The sequence below is a fragment of the Rhinolophus sinicus genome, linkage group LG16 (assembly GCF_036562045.2).
Source record: "Rhinolophus sinicus isolate RSC01 linkage group LG16, ASM3656204v1, whole genome shotgun sequence".
NCBI lineage: Eukaryota > Metazoa > Chordata > Mammalia > Chiroptera > Rhinolophidae > Rhinolophus > Rhinolophus sinicus.
This window is the reverse complement of record NC_133765.1, coordinates 20,457,087-20,476,264: the sequence shown is the minus strand read 5'-3', so window position 1 is coordinate 20,476,264 and position 19,178 is coordinate 20,457,087. Positions and strand designations below refer to the sequence as shown.

At 36.1% G+C, this 19,178-nt stretch overlaps 1 protein-coding gene across 7 annotated transcripts in view; it reads left to right on the top strand.

The window, feature by feature from the left end:
• Positions 1-19,178, top strand: part of HORMAD2 (HORMA domain containing 2) — a 70,401-nt gene that overhangs the window by 32,907 nt on the left and 18,316 nt on the right. Inside the window, exon 11 of one of the 7 annotated variants that reach the window (XM_019743042.2) lies at positions 915-995. The exons of the other annotated variants lie outside the window; for them this stretch is intronic. Within the exon in view, the coding sequence (XP_019598601.2) occupies positions 915-959 (45 nt within the window). The 3' untranslated portion in view covers positions 960-995. The remainder of the gene's footprint in view (positions 1-914; positions 996-19,178) is intronic. 7 annotated transcript variants of the gene reach the window in all.

Sequence of the window (19,178 nt, the reverse complement as noted above, 5' to 3'; positions counted from 1 at the left end):
GAGTCTTAATTAATATTTTTCATTTTCAGTATCATGTCATACATGATAATGGCTTTAGATCTTGATGCAACTTTCTTCTGATTCTATTCAAGGAAGATATAGCTAATGTAGATTGGTTTAAAAAATAAAGGTTAAGAAAAGAATGAGCATGTATCAACTAGATTTTTATCTTTTAAAATTAAGAATTTCTTTCTGTTACCAACTGAAATGAAAACAGGATAACTTGAGAATGAATGATTCAATGGATAGATTAAATAAGGCATTTAATAACACTTTCCAAGCACATTTTTAGTAGGAAGTATATACAATTGACGCTGAACAACACAGGCTTGAACTGCACGAGTCTACTTATATGCAGATTTTTTTCGATAAATACCCCTACTGTTTTCACTCTGCGGTTGGGAGTCCGTGGATGCAGGGGCTGACTCTGTGCATTGATCGATGCCATTTTATGTAGAGGATTTGAGAATCAGTGGATTTTGGTATTGGTGATGGGTCTTGGAACCAATCCCCCTGAATACCAAGGGACAACTTAGTTTTGGGGGCGTCAAAACTTATACTCGGATTTTTGACTGCATGGGGGTCAGTGCCCCTCACCTCAGCATTGTTCAAGGGTCATCTGTCTGCAAAGATCAGGATTTTGTGGTAAACTCAGTCAATTCTAGTTCCTTAGCTAGCCAGCCATGAGAGAATACTTTAGTAAGTCTAGTGAAGTGCTTACTGACATTTTCCCACTAAGAATTCTGTGTTCCTTCATGGAACACACACATTCCTACACGTGTATACTTACGTAGAACACTTTATTGCCTTTAAAAATTATTTCATTTTGAAATACTTCATGCATACAGCAGAATATGTAAAATAGCATGTACAATTTAAAGAATAATGAGAACATCCATATATCCTCCTTTCAGGCTGGGAAGCAGAACATTGTCGCTACCTTAGCAGCCACAATGTGACCCTTCCTCATTGCACCCCCTCCTCCTCCTCCAAAGGTAACCATTCTCCTAAATTCTATGATAACCCTTCCCTTACTCTTCCTTATAGTTTTACCGTCTGTGAGTATATCCGCTTGTTTAAAAATTTTTATACAAATGTCATCATACTCTAGGTATTCTCTGATTTACTTCTTTTGCTTGACCATCAAAAATGAGATTCATCCATTTGTGTGTGGGTGTTCACTCATTTTCACTACTGTAGAATAGTCTCTCTCTTAATATACATTCTTTGTTTTTAATTGTTATAAACATTCATGTATACACCTCCTGGTACACATGTGCAAGAGTGTCTTTAGGGAATATACCAGAGTCCTAGGGCTTACACATTTTCAACTTTATTAGGTAATGCAAAACTGTTTTCCAAAGTGGTTGTACCAATTTATATTCCACCAACAGTAGAGGAGAATTTCCTCCTCTTGTCAACACTTAAATTATCAGTTTATTTTTCTGCCTACTTACAGGATGTGAAATGGTAATACCACATGATTTTGATTTGCATTTCCCGATTGTTACTAAGTTTGAGCATTTTTTCATGTGTATTGATTGGTCACTCTGGTTTTCTTATATATAAAGTAACCATTCAAGTCTTTCATGTATTTTTCTATTGGGTTATTTATCTTTCTCATTGATTAAAAAAATACATTCTGCATAATAATTGTTTTTTACTTATTTATGTTGCAATATTTTTTCAGGGTTGTGGCTTGTCTTTTCATTTTCTTTAAGATGTCTTTTGCTAAAGAGAAGTTCTTAATTTTAATGTAGTCAAATCTTTTCTTCTAATATGTGCTTTTGGATATTCTTAAGAAATCCTTTTTTATCTGAGGTCATTTATAATATTCTCCTATATTTTATTCTAAAAGTTTTAAGGTTTTTCTTTTTACATTTAGATTTTTATTACATTTAGAGTTTATTTTTATTTGTGGTGTGAGATAGAACAAATCACTTTAACATGTTTTAATCGAAGTATAATACATATATACAGAAAAATACACACGTCATAATGATACCGCTCAATAAATATTCACAAATTGAACACCAGGGCTGAGGTGAGAGTGAGGCAAACAAAGTGAGAGTGAATGCCTCCTTAAATTTTGCTCCGTAGGTATCTTGTTTGCCTCATCCAGGCCTCAGCCCTGTGGAATAAACATGTGAAATCAGTACCCAAATCAAGAAATAAAATACTACCAGCTCCCCAGAAAACCCAGTCTTACTTTGTAGACACTGTTCCACTCAATAAAAATATCTCTATCCTGACTTGTATTAGCATAGATTAGTTTCTCTTGTTTTGTATTTTATAGATGCCGAATCATAGAGTATGAACCATGTTTTCACTCCACATTATGTTGCAATATTTATCCATATTTTTGTATGTTGTTGTAGACCATTCTCACTTTTTATCCATCTAGTCTTGATGGGCATTTGGATAATTTCCTACTTTTGACTATTATGAATAGTACTGCTCTGAACATCCTGAACATGTTTTTTAGTGAAATGTGTACACATTTCTGGTGGGAATAGAGTAGAATTTCTGCGTCAAAGGATATGTTTTAATAGATACTACAAAACAATTTCCAAAGTGGTTGTGCCAATTTACACTCCCATCAGCAATATATGAGAGTTGTGGTTGCTCCACATCCTCACCAACCCTTGGCATTTTCCATCTTTTTAATTTTAGCCATTCTGGTGGGTGTGTAGTAGTATGTCATTGTGGTTTTAATTTGCATTTTCCTGATGACTAATGAGTTGAGCACCTTTTCATATGTTTATTGAGCATGTTAGATATCCTCTTTTGTAAAATGTGTTTTCAAGGTTTGTCATTTTTTTCTATTGGGTTCTGTTTGGTTGTCTTTCATTCTTATTGATTTGTGGGAGTTCTGCACATATATTCTACGTGTAAGTCCTTTGTCAAATACATGTATTGTGAATATATTAATATCTTCAACTTTATGAGTTGCCTTTTTACTCTTAATGGTGTGTTGTGATGAACAGAATATTAATTATATTTTAATATAGTCCAACTTATCAATTAATTAGACAGTTTTTATTTTTTTAATTTTCTTTAAAGTTTATAGAGATGTACTCTGTTTTTCTCTAAAAAGGGGAAATAAGTATAGAAACATTTAAAATTATAAAAGACATCCATGAATAACTCATACCAAAAGTATAAATACCTGACCTTCCTCTCTCCTACCTTCAGGTATTCATATATTTTGGTATGAGTTATTAATGGAGGTCTCATAATTTAAAAAATCTCTTATGCTTCTGTAGTTATTTCCTTGTTTTCCTATCCAGTGCTGTTTATTTGTGCCCTGTTTGTTTGTCTAGGTTATATTTGCCCCAAATCATTATTTTTATTACTCTTTTTAAAGTCACTTTTTGCTTGTGCTGATCACTTCTATTGTTTTTTCTGTCTGTTTTCTATTTCATTCATGTTTTGCTTTTATCTTTGCCTTCTTCTAGATCTCTGGTTTTGTCTCCCTGACTCCAGATTGATCTTTCCATCTCTCTCTCTCTCTCTCTCTCTCTCTCTCTCTCTATATATATATATATATATATATATATATATATATATATATATATATATATTTCTGACCACACATGCATTTCCCCGTCCCAGATTCTTTATCTTCGTATTGCAGCATCATTTTACCAATCAGCCTGACGAGGAATGTGTTCAACTCCTACTTTCTTCTCACTTCTCACATCCTTTTGGTTACTATTTCCGTTGGTTTTGTCTTTGAAATATTTCTAAAGTCTGACCCTATTGCCGTTGTGCTGATTCAGGCTGTTGTCATTGCTTCCTTGGTGAATGACAGTTGAGTTTCCTAATGAGTCTCCCTGATGTCAGCATTGTCTCTCTAATGTGTCTTCCCGAGTGACAGAGATGGAGGGTACTAAAACTATGATGATCATTTTCAAATATTTAAAGTTGATTTATTTTGTGTAATGTCAACGGGCAGAATGAGAGCGAGTAAGTGAAAATTACAGTGAGGGGAGAAGGGAGTAGGTTGATTTTGGCTCAGCAAAAGGAAGACCTTTCTCTTAAACCATCCTATCAATATAGTTTTTATTTTTATATGTTCCATCCCCTCCAGTCTTTTCCCACAGATATACATATTTGTATATGGTTTTAATCATGGTGTACATGTAAATTGGTTTTACTTTTATACTTGACATTAATTTTATATATATGTCCCACCTTAATCTTTGTATTTTTAATTTTAATGACCTTGTTTCATTTAGGTACACTATGATTGCTCTACTATTTCTCTACTTTTAAACATTTAAGTTGATTTTTGTTATTATAAATAGTGCTGTAATAAATACCTTTGCATGCATGACAGATTTTTTTTCTTATTTTCTAAGGATATAGTATTAGGAGTTAAATTTACAGAAAATTTGTATAGCTCTTGAATGAGTATTACCAAATTATTTTCCAGAAGCTGCCAGCTTCTTCACCTCCTTAGAATAGATTTTCCAACAATGACAACTACTTAATAAATTTGGCTGTTTTGAGAAGAGTGAATGTCTTGTCACCAGCTGTGTGCAAGATATATGCTCTGTTCAAGATAGAGTATAGATTATTATCTAGGGTGTTACAAGAGAAAATAGTGACTTAGGGGGAAGGTTTAACTAGGTTGACCTCTGAGATCCCTTCTATGCTAAGGTTCTCTGGGGTATTTTTTTTAATTCCTAGTAAGAGCATAATGCCCTGTTACACACTGTGAGGAAAACAGACATATAAAGTATAATTTCCACCTTTGAGAAATCTGGCTGAAGAGATAATACCTACATAATATAAGGAGAAATAATGCTGGAGAGTGTATGAATGATAGAAATAATATTAACTAATAATATCGAGCATGTTCTCAGGGCTTTACATGGATTACTTTTCTTTTAATCATTCCAGCTATTTTATGAGGTAGATTCTATTATTATCCTGATTTTTCAAGGGAGTAAACTGAGACTTAGAGCAATTAGACCAAGGCTACATACTGTGTAGCGAATAATTAGCAGGGCCAAAATCCAAATCAAGGCAGTTGGACTCCAAAGCCTGTGTTCTCAGGATATAGAAATAAGGATAAATTGTCATTGTGTGGGAAGGTTTCCTTGAATTGGTGATTTTACGGTGAATCATATTTTGATTGCAGAGATTAAAGTAGAGGACATACCAGGCAAGCTGAAAAGAACGGTATGGTAGCATCAGAATTTCTGTCTCTATGACTTGGAATTCCAATACTGAACTTTCCACACCTTTCTCCATATCCTACATGGCTTTGCTGAGTTTTCTACTTTTGGTAACCTCTAGGTGAAAGATTTTTTTTTCCCCCCACAGGACTTTATTGGGGGAACAGTGTGTACTTCCAAGTCTTTTTCCAAGTCAAGTTGTTGCCCTTTCAATCTTAGTTGTGGAGGGCGCAGTTCAGCTCCAGGTCCAGTTGCCATTGTTAGTTGCCGGGAGCGCAGCCCACCATCCCTTGCGGGATTCGAGGAATCGAACCAGCAAACTTGTGGTTGAGAGCCCACTGGCCCACGTGGAAATCAAACCAGCAGCCTTCGGCATTAGGAACACGGAGCTCCAACTGCCTGAGCCACCAGGCCGGCCTTAGGTCAAAGATTTTTAAAACCTTTTTTAAATCATAAACTTTTTCTGTTAAAATAGAAAGTTTATAAAATCTTGATCAAACAGCTTGTGCTGATTTTTCACCAGTGATCCATAGGAAAGAGGTGGTAACATAATCACCTTGTTGTGAGAGTATTGTAAGATTGAAAAAAAAAAGATTTTAATACAATTTTCTTTTGCAGATTATTCCTTATCTTGGTCACAGAAAGACAAATATAAAAAAATTCTACCAGTAGTAGAAACTGTTAAGTATTTGTACTATTCATTTTCTGGTGTGATCCTTAAGATCCAAGGAAAAATGTAAAAGTAAGATGGTAATTTGGCAATGGATTCAGAGATGTCAAAAACAAACAAACTTGAAATTTAAAAATTCTTAAATTACAAGAACTCTTAAAACCTAATTCTGCTTGGAAAATAGGACATGGAACCAAGTAAGAGACCCCAAATCCTAGGACAAATCCTAGGGTTATGTAGAACTGTATAAAAAACCCTATCCTAAAATGTGTCCTTATTTTATCTACCTCCGCAACACTTTTAGGACATGTTTTCATTCCTAATGGGAATCAGGGGTGGTTTGGGTTTAAGACCTAGCTAGTAAGGCCATACTGCGCAGTGCTCTGGGAAGTTGGGCCTGTTTTCTTTATTGTAGTCAACTGAACAGATAGCAGTAGACATATACATCAGAAAAAGATTCCTGGATAGTCTTCTTTAAAGAACTCACCTACATGGTGACAGTCAACACATTGTGGAATTGGATGTGGAATCTTATTTCAATTTTATGGTAAATTTAAGTACTGAGGGAAACAGACTTCTTTCTAATAGAGGTAGTTAACCCAAGCTCCTTTAAAAAGTAGTAATTACTGACACATACATACAGACAGCTATGAAAAGATGGAGGGTTAATATCGCCCAGGTCTACTTTAGAGACCAGTGGTCCTAGTTTATAAGCTGTTACAGCTCTTTGGGAATTCATATTTTAATCAAATTTTTAGGTAGGGGTCTGTATGCTGTAATTTTCTGAGATCCGTATGAGTCTTTGTACCTCCATGTTAGAAAGAATTGCTAGATACTCTGTATAGATTTTTTTCTAGGCCTTTCCTTTACACTTAGGAATCTTGATCCAGAATGGTATATTTTTCTCATTTGTAACACATTAATTAAACTGAAGCATGAATAATTCATGTCAATAATTTTTTTGAGGATGAGAATATTGTTTTCTTGCAAGACCCTCAAGTATTTCAAAAGAGTCGATTCAATAGTTTATTATTTGATCTAGTTCCAATGAATGGTTTTGCTTTTTAAACTATGTCCAAACATATACACAACATCCCACTATTTTCCAAATGTAGTTTAAAAATAGTTTGCATTTTCATGGATTTTTGTGTCTCATTTCAATTTAAAAATAGTATTTTGTCTTAGCTTTTTTCTTTTTTATGAATTCTACAAAAGGATACATATATTATAACAATATATGGCTTACCTATATGCATTTTTTTTTCTGTGTGAAGTCCATTTCTCACCCTTTTGGGCTAACATATTTGATTAAAGTGCAAATGATTTGTTTTTGATAAATTAAAATGTAAAACACATTGGTTCCAAAGTAAATGGGACAATTTAAGTGTGGACTAGGTAGATATTTTTTGAATTGCTTTGTATTCTGGCCAGTGGATTAAAACAAGAGGTTTTTTCATTCAGAACCTATTTTCTACCACTAAATTCTGAACTGAAGTTTGCAGTTTTGAGGTATAGTTTGATGATTTTCACAGCAGCACATCTCATGAAGAGTATATGCCTTGTTTGATACAATGTAGTACTGGGAAGAATATCTCAGATTCTTGGAAGTAGAGTTGATTATTGAAAACGTTGGAGGAGGCACATTATCTACAGAAAATATTCAGACTTAAAAACCACACATGATTCTTTCTTTATCATGGGGCTAAAGTCCTTTTCATAGAGTTTCTTTTTGCCAAAAAGGAAATTTTTTCAATTAATTTTTCCGCTTTGCATACAGAATGTAATTGTTATCTTCTGTTAACCATGCAAAGAGGAATACAATTTGGTTGACTTTCCCATCAGTCTTATAAGTCATTTCTTTTTTATATGAATCATTCTATAACATATCAAAGAATTATTTTCCTCCTGTTGTGAGTGGGAAGAGCCACACTGATGATCTGTTTCACTTACATTGAAAAAAGAGTATATTGATATATATATTATAGCAGAAGAAAAGTTGCGCATAATGAGTAATCTTAGGTGGGAACACTTTGGATGTTACTATTATTAAATGCTAGCATTAAAAGAAATAATTTTTGTTTTTTAAAAAAGGAGTAAGACTGAGAATGTTCTGTTTAAAAAAAAAAAAAAAAGAGTCGGCCCAGTGGCTCAAGTGGTTGGAGCTCCGTGCTCCTAACTCCAAAGGCTGCTGGTTCAATTCCCACATGGGACAGTGGGCTCTCAACCACAGCGTTGCCAGTTCAACTCCTCAAGTCCCACAAGGGAAGGTGGGCTCCGCCCCCTGCAACTAAGATTGAACACGGCACCTTGAGCTGAGCTGCTGCTGAGCTCCCGGATGGCTCAGTTGGTTGGAGCGCGTCCTCTCAACCACAAGGTTGCCAGTTCGACTCCCGCAAGGCATGGTGGGCTGCGCCCCCTGCAATTGGCAGCAGTAGCTGGCCCTGGAGCTGAGCTGCGCCCTCCACAACTAAGACTGAAAGGACAACAACTTGAAGCTGAACAGCACCCTCCACAACTAAGATTGAAAGGACAATAACTTGACTTGAAAAAAGTCCTGGAGGTGCACACTGTTCCCCAATAAAGTCCTGTTCCCCTTCCCCAATAAAATCTTTAAAAAAAATGCCGATAATAGTCCAAAATAATATAATGTTATTATTAAATTAAAACTAGTGTAATATTAGGTTCTATTTATAAACTATAAGTTTTTCAAAATGAAGACTGTTGGGATTTAGTTAATTGCACATTGGGAAAAAATATAACGATAATGTTATTTAGTTATCTAGAACTATATTCAGTTGGCCGATTTTTCTAATACTTGTCGTATGTGCTTCTAGTTTTCCATTTGAAGCTAAATTGTCTTTTAGTTAACGGATAAGATTATAGTTTGTAACAAATTTAGGCATGGTAGGGAGAGTAATTCTTTTAGCACTTATATTAGGATCTCAAAATTGAGATCTAAGACCTCAGAAGACCAGTGCTTCAGACAATGGTAAAGAAGAGTTAGAAACAGAAGTATATATATTTTATGGAGCCACCACCTCAAATTCGCTTCTTCCTACGTGATGAAGGGCTCCTCCTGCTTTGATAAGCAAATTCAGAAACATTACAGCTAATAGCATTATTTTCACTTTTAAACAAGTCTACACAAAACTAATTGTGAAGAAAGCTTAAAATAATATTCTAATCAACCACAAATGATCAACATTTATTCAGTCAACAAATTTATATTGAAACCTATTGTGCTTCACTGTGCAAAGGTAATGTACACAAAGATAAATAGGCCAAATCCCTGATTCAAGATTGCTTAGAAGAAGTGAAACATAAACAAATAGCTGTTATATAAATCATCATCATCATCATCATCATAACAACCATTTATTAAGTGCTTACATGGCTTCAATTAATTCCAACAACAACCTTGCACACCATTTTATTGCTAAAGAAACAGAATTCACAGACATTAAGTAGCCTGTCCAAGGTTGCCCAACTAGAAAGCATCAACTCAGTAAAACCCAGGTCTCTTTGGCTCCAAAGTTCATATTCAATCCATTAAACCTTACACTCATTCATGTAGGGAGAATGTGAAAAATCCCACAAGACAGTTAGAAACCCTATAGAATGATCAAATTTCACTTTCAGTCATGAAAGAATAATGTAGCAGACTTGCTCTCTTTCTGTAAACAGCTAGGAAACTGGGCAAAATATATGAAGTAACTGTTTTAAGACAGAAGTACAGACAACAGAAGTACAGAATTGTGATCCCTGAGAGAAGACAAACAAGATGAGTCTTAAAATTGCCCCACCTTTCTGTCAGGAGGTACTTTCTGGATCAGTGGTGCAGGGAAGGGGGACCCAAGAAGAACATGGCAGTCTTGCTGGGTTGTAGAAACAGATTGGAGTTTGAGGAAGCTGAGGCAGTTGGGGACAGAGCATCAGAAAGGAGAGACCTAGAGATAAAAAGAGCTCCAGAAATCAGCATGGGGTTCCCTGAATCTTTGGTTGAATAGTCAGCTGAGAAGGTGTGGGTTGAAATTCTATGAAGTTGGACAAAGAAAATCATTGGGGAACTATAAGCTAAACAATTCCTAGAGCTCTCAGGGGACAGGGATATGTTCACATAATGGCCGGTTACATGGACAGATCTTGTTGAACAGCCAGAACTTTTAGTAGAGACTCCAGAAGGGTTACACCTTAGCATTAGCGCCAAGTCAACACTTTAGTAAAGTCCTCCATACTTTCTAATAGCTTAAGAACAAGCTTCAAAGGATCAAGCTTGTTACCCTGCCAAAAGAAAATTCAACACTTTTTTAGAGGCAGATAACAAAGTGCAAACACTCAACTATGTAAAATTCTTACTCTCCAGAATCTAATAAAAATTTATTGACATGTAAAGTAGCAGGAAAATTGACCCATAACCAAGGAAAATCAGTCAGTAGAAGCAGGTCCAGAAATGTCAGCAATGATAAAATTAGTCAATAGGGACTTTAAATTTTAAAACAGCTATTATAACAAGTGCAATGATGACCCATGTTTATACAAAAACATGTATACGGATGTTTATAGTGGCTTTATTTGTAATCCCCCCCAAATTGGAAAAAGCCCAAATGTTCCTTAATGGAGAGGAATGAATAAACTTAAAAAGAAATAAACTACTGGTACATGCAACAACATGGATTAATTGCAAATGCATTATGCTAAGTGAAAGAAGCCAGAGTACTATATGATTCTATTTATACATTTTTTCTCTTTAACAGCTATGTTGAGATATAATTTGTACACCATACAATTCACTCATTTAAAGTGTACAATTCAGTGGTCTTTAGTATATTTACAGAGTTGTACGTCCATCACCAGTCAACCTTAGAACCTCTTCATCACCTCAAAAAGAAATCCCTTTAGCTATCACTTGCCTACTTCCCCATTCTCCCTCTCCCCAAGTCCTAAGCAACCATTCATCTCTTTTCTTTCTCTATAGATTTGCCTGTTCTGGATGTTTTATATAAATGGAATCATACAATATGTTGTCTTTTGGGACTGGCTTCTTTTACTTAGCATAATGTTTTCAAGGTTCATCCATGTTATAGCGTATATCAGTACTTCGTCCCTTTTTCTGGCTGAATAATATTCCATTGTGTGGATACACCACAAGTTTATCCATTCATCAGTGATAGACATGGGTTTTCCTACCTTTTGGCTATTATGAATAATGCTACTATAAACATTTGTGTACAAGTTCTCTGTGAACACCTAGTTTCAATCTCTCGGGTATATATTTAGAAGTGGCATTGCTGGGTCATATGGTAACTCTATGTTTAATCATTTGAGGGACTCCAGAGTGGTCTTCTAAAGTGGCTTCTAAAATTTTATATTCCCACCAGCAGTGTATGAGAGTTCCAATTTTCTCCACCAGCACTTAGTTCACTTTGTTATTCTAGCCATCCTAGTGGATATGAAGTAAGTGGTATCTTGTGGTTTTGATTTGCTTTTCTTTAATCACTGTTGATGTCAAACATGTTTTCATGTGCTTATTGTCCATTTATATATCTTCCCATGGAGAAATGTTTATTCAGATCTTTTGCCCTTAAAGTGAAGTGTAAGAATTTTTTATATTTTCTAGGTAGAGTCTCTTATCAGATATATGATTTGCAAATATTTTCTCCCATTCTAGGGGTTGTTTTTTCACTTCTTGATGGTATCCTTTGAAGCACAAATGGTTTTTAATTTTGATCAAGTCCAAATTACCCATTTTTGCTTATACTTTTTTTTTTTTTTGGTGTCATATCTAAAAATCCTTTGCCAAATCCGAGGACAAGATTTACCCCTTTGTTTTATCTAAGAGTTTTATAATTTTAGCTCTTTCATTTAAGTCTTTGATCCATTTTGAGTTAATTTTTGTATGTGGTGTGAGGTAAGGATCTGACATCATTCTTTTGCCTGTGGATATCCAGTTGTCCGAACACCATTTGTTCAAAAGACTGTTCTTTCTTCTTGAAATGTTCCTAGTGCACGTGTCAAAAATCAGTTGACCATAGACAATAGTTTTATTTCTGGACTCTCAATTTTATTCCATTAGTCTATATGTCTATCATTATGCCAATACCACACTGTCTTGATTACCATTGTTTTGTAGTAAGTTTAAAGCCATTTATCATGTTGAATATATTCCTTCTATTTCTAGCTTAAGTGTTGTTGTTTTTTTATCATGTAAGGCTGTTGGATTTTGTCAAATGCTTTTTCTGCCATTTATTGAGATGATCGTGTGATTTTTGTTTTTTATTCTTTTGATATGATGTGTTACATTAATTGATTTTCAGTTATTAAACCAACCTTGCATTTCTGGGATAAATCCCACTTGGTCACAGGGTGTGTGTGTGTGTGTGTGTGTGTGTGTGTGTGTGTGTAGTGCTGTTGAATTTGGTTTGCTATATTTTTTTGAGGACTTTTACATTCACATGCATAAGAGATATTAATCTGTAGTTTTCTTTTCTTGTGATGTCTTTGTCTGGTTTTGGTATCAGGATAACACTGGCCTCATAAAGTGAGTTGGGAAGTGTTCACCCTTCTTCTACTTTTTGGAAGAGTATGTGAAGACTTGGTATTAATTATTTAAATGTTTGGTAGAATTCAATGGAGAAGCTATCTGGGGCTGCATTTTTCTTTGTGGGCAGTTTTTATTATTATTATTCATTCAATCTCTTGTGATAGATCTATTGAGATTTTCTATTTCTTCTTGAGTCAGTTTTGGTAGTTTGTGTCTTTCTAGGATTTTCCATTTTATCTATGTTATTTAATTTATTGACATATCTGTTCATAGTATTGTTTTAAAATGCTTTTTATATTTTCATAAAGACAGTAGTAATGTCTCCTCTTTTATTTCTGATTCTAATAATTTTAGTTTTCTATCTTGTTTTCTTAGTCAATCTGGCTTTGTCAATTTTGTTGATCTTTCAAAGAACCAGCTTATGGATTCTTCAGTTTTCTCTGTTGTTTTGTATTCTCTATTTCATAAATTTCCAATATAATCTTTATTATTTCCTTCCGTCTGCTTGTTTTAATTTAGTTTGTACTTTTTCCACTGTCTTAAGGTAAAAGTTTAAGATATTTGACCTCTTTCTTCTTTCTTGATATAGGCATTTACACCTGTAAATTTCCCTCTAAGTACTTCTTTAGCAGTGTTATGTTATGTCTTCATTTTATTTATCTCAAACTATTTTCTGATTTCTTTTTTGATCCATCAGTTATTTATGAGTATGTTAATTTCCATCTCTTTATGAGTTTCATAAACTTTATTCTGTTCTTGATTTATAATTTTATTCCATTGTGGTCAGAAAACATACTTTTATTATTTTTATCCTTTTAAATGTATTGAGGTTTTTTTTTTAATACTCTAACATACGAGGTCTGACAATTAAGTTCGTGAACTCATCCTAGAAAAAGTGCTACATACCTCATTGCTGAATATCACTACAGTCACCTTCAAACTACTCCCCTTGGGAAGCTATGCACCGTTGCCAGTGCCTAGTCCATCCTTCAAAGCAATTTTGGAACTCTATTTCTGGAATGGCCATAAGAGCTGTTGTCATATTACCCTTGATGTCCTGAATGCCATCAAAATGTTTTCCTTTCAATATTTCCTTTATCTTCAGGTAAAGAAAGAAGTCATTGGGGGCCAGATCAGGTGAGTAGGGAGGGTGTTCCAATACAATTATTTGTTTACTGGCTAAAAACTCCCTCACAGACAGTGCCGTGTAAGCATTGTCGTGATGCAAGAGCTCCTTCGGGACCATTTTGGCACACACCTTTCTCATGCCAAGATTTTCAGTTAAGATTTTCCTGTTTCTTTATCGATGTTTACTTGGTCTTTTATGCTTCTCACAGTCAGCCAATGATTTTGATACACAATTTGATGAATTTTTGTAATGTTTTCATCAGTTCTGCTTCTTACTGGCCGCCCTGGCCTCTCTTCATGAGTGATGCATTCTCTCCCCTCAGAAAAATATTTAATACATTTGTACACTGCTGTTTTCTTCATGGCACTATCCCCATAAACTTGGACTAACATGTCCCTGATTTCCCTTCCACTCTTGCCAAGTTGAACAAGAAAATGTTTTTCATGTTAAAATTGTTAAGCAATGTTTTACAAATTCTCAGAAACCCTGAATAAAGCAAGTAATATTATTTTTATTCTTCAGACCAAAATGCCTAAAGAAAAAAATGCATTGCTTGTTCTATAAACTAATTCTTGACATTTATTTTTTTAAGAAACATATTTACTGACTTCTGGGTAAAGATTGTCGATTGACACACACATTTAATAAATGTACCGTTTTGGACAGTTTACGTTTAGATCAGCAGAAAGTTTGAGATTGAATTAGGAGTAAGTAAGTATACAGAAAACTAAGCAAATGAAAACAGTTATTAAGTGCAGGGAAAATAAAAACTTATGCAAGAAAGGAAAAGCAATCATGGCTTAGCTTACTACATAACTCAGCTCTGTATAGAATTATATCATTATAAAAAATATAAGCACAAGTTATTGACATAACCCAAATTATATTACATATTGGGAGGCTATTAGGTGGCTTGTTTTATTTCACCTTCATTTGCTAAAAAAGTAGAGATATTTTTTCCAGATCAATAATTTTATTTCTCTAATATGTTCTTAATGGCTACATAGAACTTCATTTCATTGGTCTACCCAAATTTATTGAACTAGTCCTTCTCAGAGAAACATTTAGATTGTTTCCTATTTAGGACAATTATAAATAGGGCTTTAATGATTAACACTGTGGATCACTGCTTTTTAAAATTAATCTGTAATGAGACAAAATTTACATACTATTGCACATATCATGCCATCTATTTTGTGTACATTTATATGAGCTTTGACAAATGTATAAATCCTGTAACCACCACAATCAAGACAGAGAACATGGCAGCCGGTTGGCTCAGTTGGTTAGAGCACAGTGCTCATAACACCAACGTCGCTGGTTCGATTCCCACATGGGCCAGTGAGCTGAGCCCTCCATTGTTTAGAGTGAAAACAATGGCTTGACTTGGAGCTCAGCTGCTGCTGGGCAGCTGGTTGGCTCAGTTGGTCAGAGTTCAGTGCTCATAGCACCAAGGTCACTGGTTTGACTCCCACATGGGCTAGGGAGCTGCGCCCTCCACAAGGAGATTGAAAACAATGACTTGACTTGGAGCTGAAGGATCCTGGAAAAACAAACTGATCCCCAATATTCCCCAATTTAAAAAAAATAAAAAGAAAGACAGAGACCATTTCTCACCCTAAAGTTTCGTATTGTCTCCTTACACTAAATCCTCATCCAATCCCCACACCTAGGCAAATACCAATTTGTTTCTTATCATTTTAGATTAGTTTTGTTTTTAGAATTTGATGTAAATGAAATCATACAATATGTATTCTTATCTGACTTTTAAAAATTCAGTCACAGTTTTGCATGTATTGGTCGTTCTTTTCTTTTAAGATTTTTTATTGGGGAAGGGGAACAGGACTTTATTGGGGAACAGTGTGTACTTCCAGGAATTTTTTCCAGGGTTGTTGTCCTTTCAATCATAGTGTGGAGGGTGCCATTCACCTTCAAGTTGTCCTTTTAATCTTAGTTGTGGAGGGCGCAGCTCAGCTCCAGGTCCAGTTGCCATTATTAGTTGTAGGGAGCGCAGCCCACCATCCCTTGCGGGAGTCGAACCGGCAACTTTGTGGTTGAGAGGACGCGCTCCAATCAACTGAGCCATCCGGGAGCTCAGTGGCAGCTCAGCTCAAGGTGCCATGTTCAATCTTAGTTGCAGGGGGTGGAGCCCACCATCCCTTGTGGGACTCCAGGAGTTGAACTGGCAACCTTGTGGTTGAGAGCCCACTTTCCCATGTGGGAATTGAACTGGCAGCCTTCGGAGTTAGGAGCACGGAGCTCCAACCGCATGAGCCACCGGGCCGGGCCGGTTGTTCTTTTTTATTGGGCAGCAGGTGAAGGGATCAGCAAATTGTAGTATCTTTGTACAATGAATTATTGTTAGCAATAAAAGGTGGTTGTACATTTTATATACCAACCAGCAATGTATGAAAATTCCAAAAGCTTTACATCCTTGACTACGATTGGTATTGTCAATTTTAATTGTATTCATTCTAGTGAATGTGTATTAGTATCTCATTTTGGTTTTAATTTACATTTCCTAATGACTAATGCCAGTAAGCATCTTTTCGTCCATTCTCAGGACTTCAAGCATTACATTTGTCCTGTTGATGCCCCGATATCTTATTTGCCTTGAGCCCTGACCATGCCCCAGAACTCCACTTCTATATTTTAACCTTCCATTTCCATTTTGATGTCCCACTAACATGTCAAATCTAGTATGCTCATCTTTTTATTCACCACTGCCTTCCCGCTTTCACACCCAGAACAAGTGTCTCTGCTTCTCAGCATCACCTTTATCCTCTCAATGACTTAAGTCCAGAATCCTGAAATCATTCTCCTTATTTAGTCAGGTATCAAAATTCCCCCAAGCCTTCCCTTTCCAGTCTGTTCTTTCTGCCCAAACTTGAGTCCAGGCCTTCATCCTCTTGCATTTGAATTGCTGCCACAGCCTCCAGGCTCTCCCACAGCCTCCTGCTCTATCCCCCGTACCACTGCCAGTCTAATCTGCTTTAAATATAACTTTCATCATATCACTTCCCTAATTAAAGTAGCTCATGACTCCTGCTTTTTACTACATCAAGTCTAAACACCTCTAACTGGCTCTCAGGCTGCTCATGATCTGGCTCCATGTTACCTGTCTTATTTCCCACTATTACCCAACATGTTCCCCTTCCTTGTTAGGTCAGTTTTTTTTACTGTCACAAGAACAAGCCAAGTTCATTTCTGCCTCTAGATCCTGATAAATATACTCTCTCTTGCCTGGAATGCCTTTCTTCTTTCCATTGACCCCAAATCATAGCCATCTGATAAGAGACTTGTCTATGCTTTCTGTGTCCACTTCCCTGCTTTCTGTTCTCTTTAAGCTACTTTAATCAGGTATTCATCCCCACCATTCCACTCCAATAGACAATTCTCATTATTTTCCTATCATTAGTCACTTCTTTAGTGTTTCCCATCTCAGTAAATGACACCATCATTTACCCAGTTGCTCTAACCAAAACCTTAGGAGCCATCCTTTGTTCTCCCTAACCCACATCCAGTCCACCAGCAAGTCCAGTGAGCTCTCCTTTCATCTGACCACTTGGCACTGTCTCATTGCTACCACTTTAACCCAAGAAAACAGTACCCCTGTAGTGGTCTGCCTATTTGCATTTTTGCCCTCGCACAGTTTATTCAATATAAAGCATCCAGGGTCATCTTTTAAAGATACAAATCTGCTCGTGCCACTTCACTTTCAGTGGCCTTCAAGTGCACACCTGATTAGCTCTAGCCCAAGGCTCTGCCCTTAGCTCCTGCCACCTTCCCCTCACTCCTTCATCTCCAGCTCCTCTGGCCTTTTTTTTTCTGTTTCTAGAACAAGACAAGCTTCTTGACACCTCACTAACATGGACACATTTCAAAATAATCACTAGATAGATTTGAACAGAATAAATGTCTTTAATTTCCACAATATTTGTCTGTAAAATATGTATTATATTCACAGGGGGAAAACACAAAATATACAATCTTTCTAACAATATTTTTGTATAAATTTATTTTTATTTTGAAACAATCTCTAACTTACAGAAAAACTGCAGGTACCACACAAGTAATGTTTTTTCGGAACCAGTTGCTTCATCACTCCTGAATACTGCAGTATGCAATTCCTAGAAGCAGGGACATTCTCCTACATAATCATAATCCAGCCACGAAAATCAGGAAATTAATTTTGATACATTACTATCATCTAACTCTCAGACTCCATTCAAGTTTTTCCAGATGGCTCAATTATGTCCATTATAGCAAAAGGATCCAGGTTAGATCACATGTTGCATTTAGTTGTTAAATTTCTTTAGCCTCCTTTAGTTTGGAACAGTTCCTCTGTCTTTCCTCTATTTTTATGACCTTGACATGTTTTTACAGAATGGGCCAACTATTTTGTAGAAGCTCTTTAAATTTGGGTTTGTCTCATGTTTCCTCATGATTAGATTCAGGGTATGTATCTTTTTCAAGGATACCATAAAGGTGGTGCCGAGTACTCATGCTCTTTGCTTCCTGTCAAGTGACACATGATTTTGATCTGTCCATTACGGATGATGTTTGTTTTAGTCACTTGATTAAGGTGGTTTCTGCCAGGCTTCCTTACTGTCAAAGTTCTCTCTTCCCCTTTGTAATGAATAAGTAGTTTGTAGGGAAGTACTTTGAAACTATGTAAATTATCCTGTTCCTATTAAACTTCCCACTTATTCATTCTTTATTTATATCAGTATAGACTCTGGGTGCTTAGTTTATCCATTACTGTCATTATTTATTTTGATTCTCTCACTGTCTCAGATATTGCCAGTGGGAGCCCTTCAAGCTCTGTTTTTTGACATGTCCCACTTACCTACATTCTGATACAACAAGCTATTCCAGGCTCATCTTGTGCCTTCTCTTTCCCAATCCTGGAGTCAATCATTTCTCCCAGGACCCCTGAGAGAAATGTGTTTCCTTTTAGTAGCAAAGGTGTGGGCTGTCTCAGTGGACAGAGCTAGAGAACATATGTATGAACACACGCACACACACACATACACTATACTTAGGTCTTTATGTAGAGTCCACAAGTTCACACCTATACCGACCAGTATTCTGATACAATACTGTAGAAATTATTCAACTTTTCTCACTGTCCGTATTTGTAATCTCTTTCTCCACCAGTGAGAAATCTGGCTCCCATTTTACTTTAACATATTGACCTATTTTATCAGTCCCCTCAAATGTAACCAGACCCTCATCCTTGCCACCTTCCCCACACACATGTAGATACCCATCTCCCCCACTAGGGCTTCTGCCCTTGACCTTTTCCCCATGTAGATGCAGTGTCCTTCTCACCCTGATTGGGCTCTGACAACCCACTGTGAATCAATACTCGTGAGGCCCTCCTCGCTTCATTCAGCTTCTGACTCCTCATGTCGGCCTGTCCTCCACCTGGATGCCCTCCTCACACAGCTCAGGCTGACACCCCTCCAGGTGGAAGCCCATCTTGCTCCACCACACTGTCATTAGGACTAAGCTGTTCATCAAGGGATGGGAAGAGGAAGAAGAACTAAGGTGAATATTTTATTTAGAAAAAGCTTTCTAGTCAGTGTGGATTTGACTACAAGTCGAGAAGGTTATAACATCTCTGTTCCCTTTCCTCTAAAAAGCATA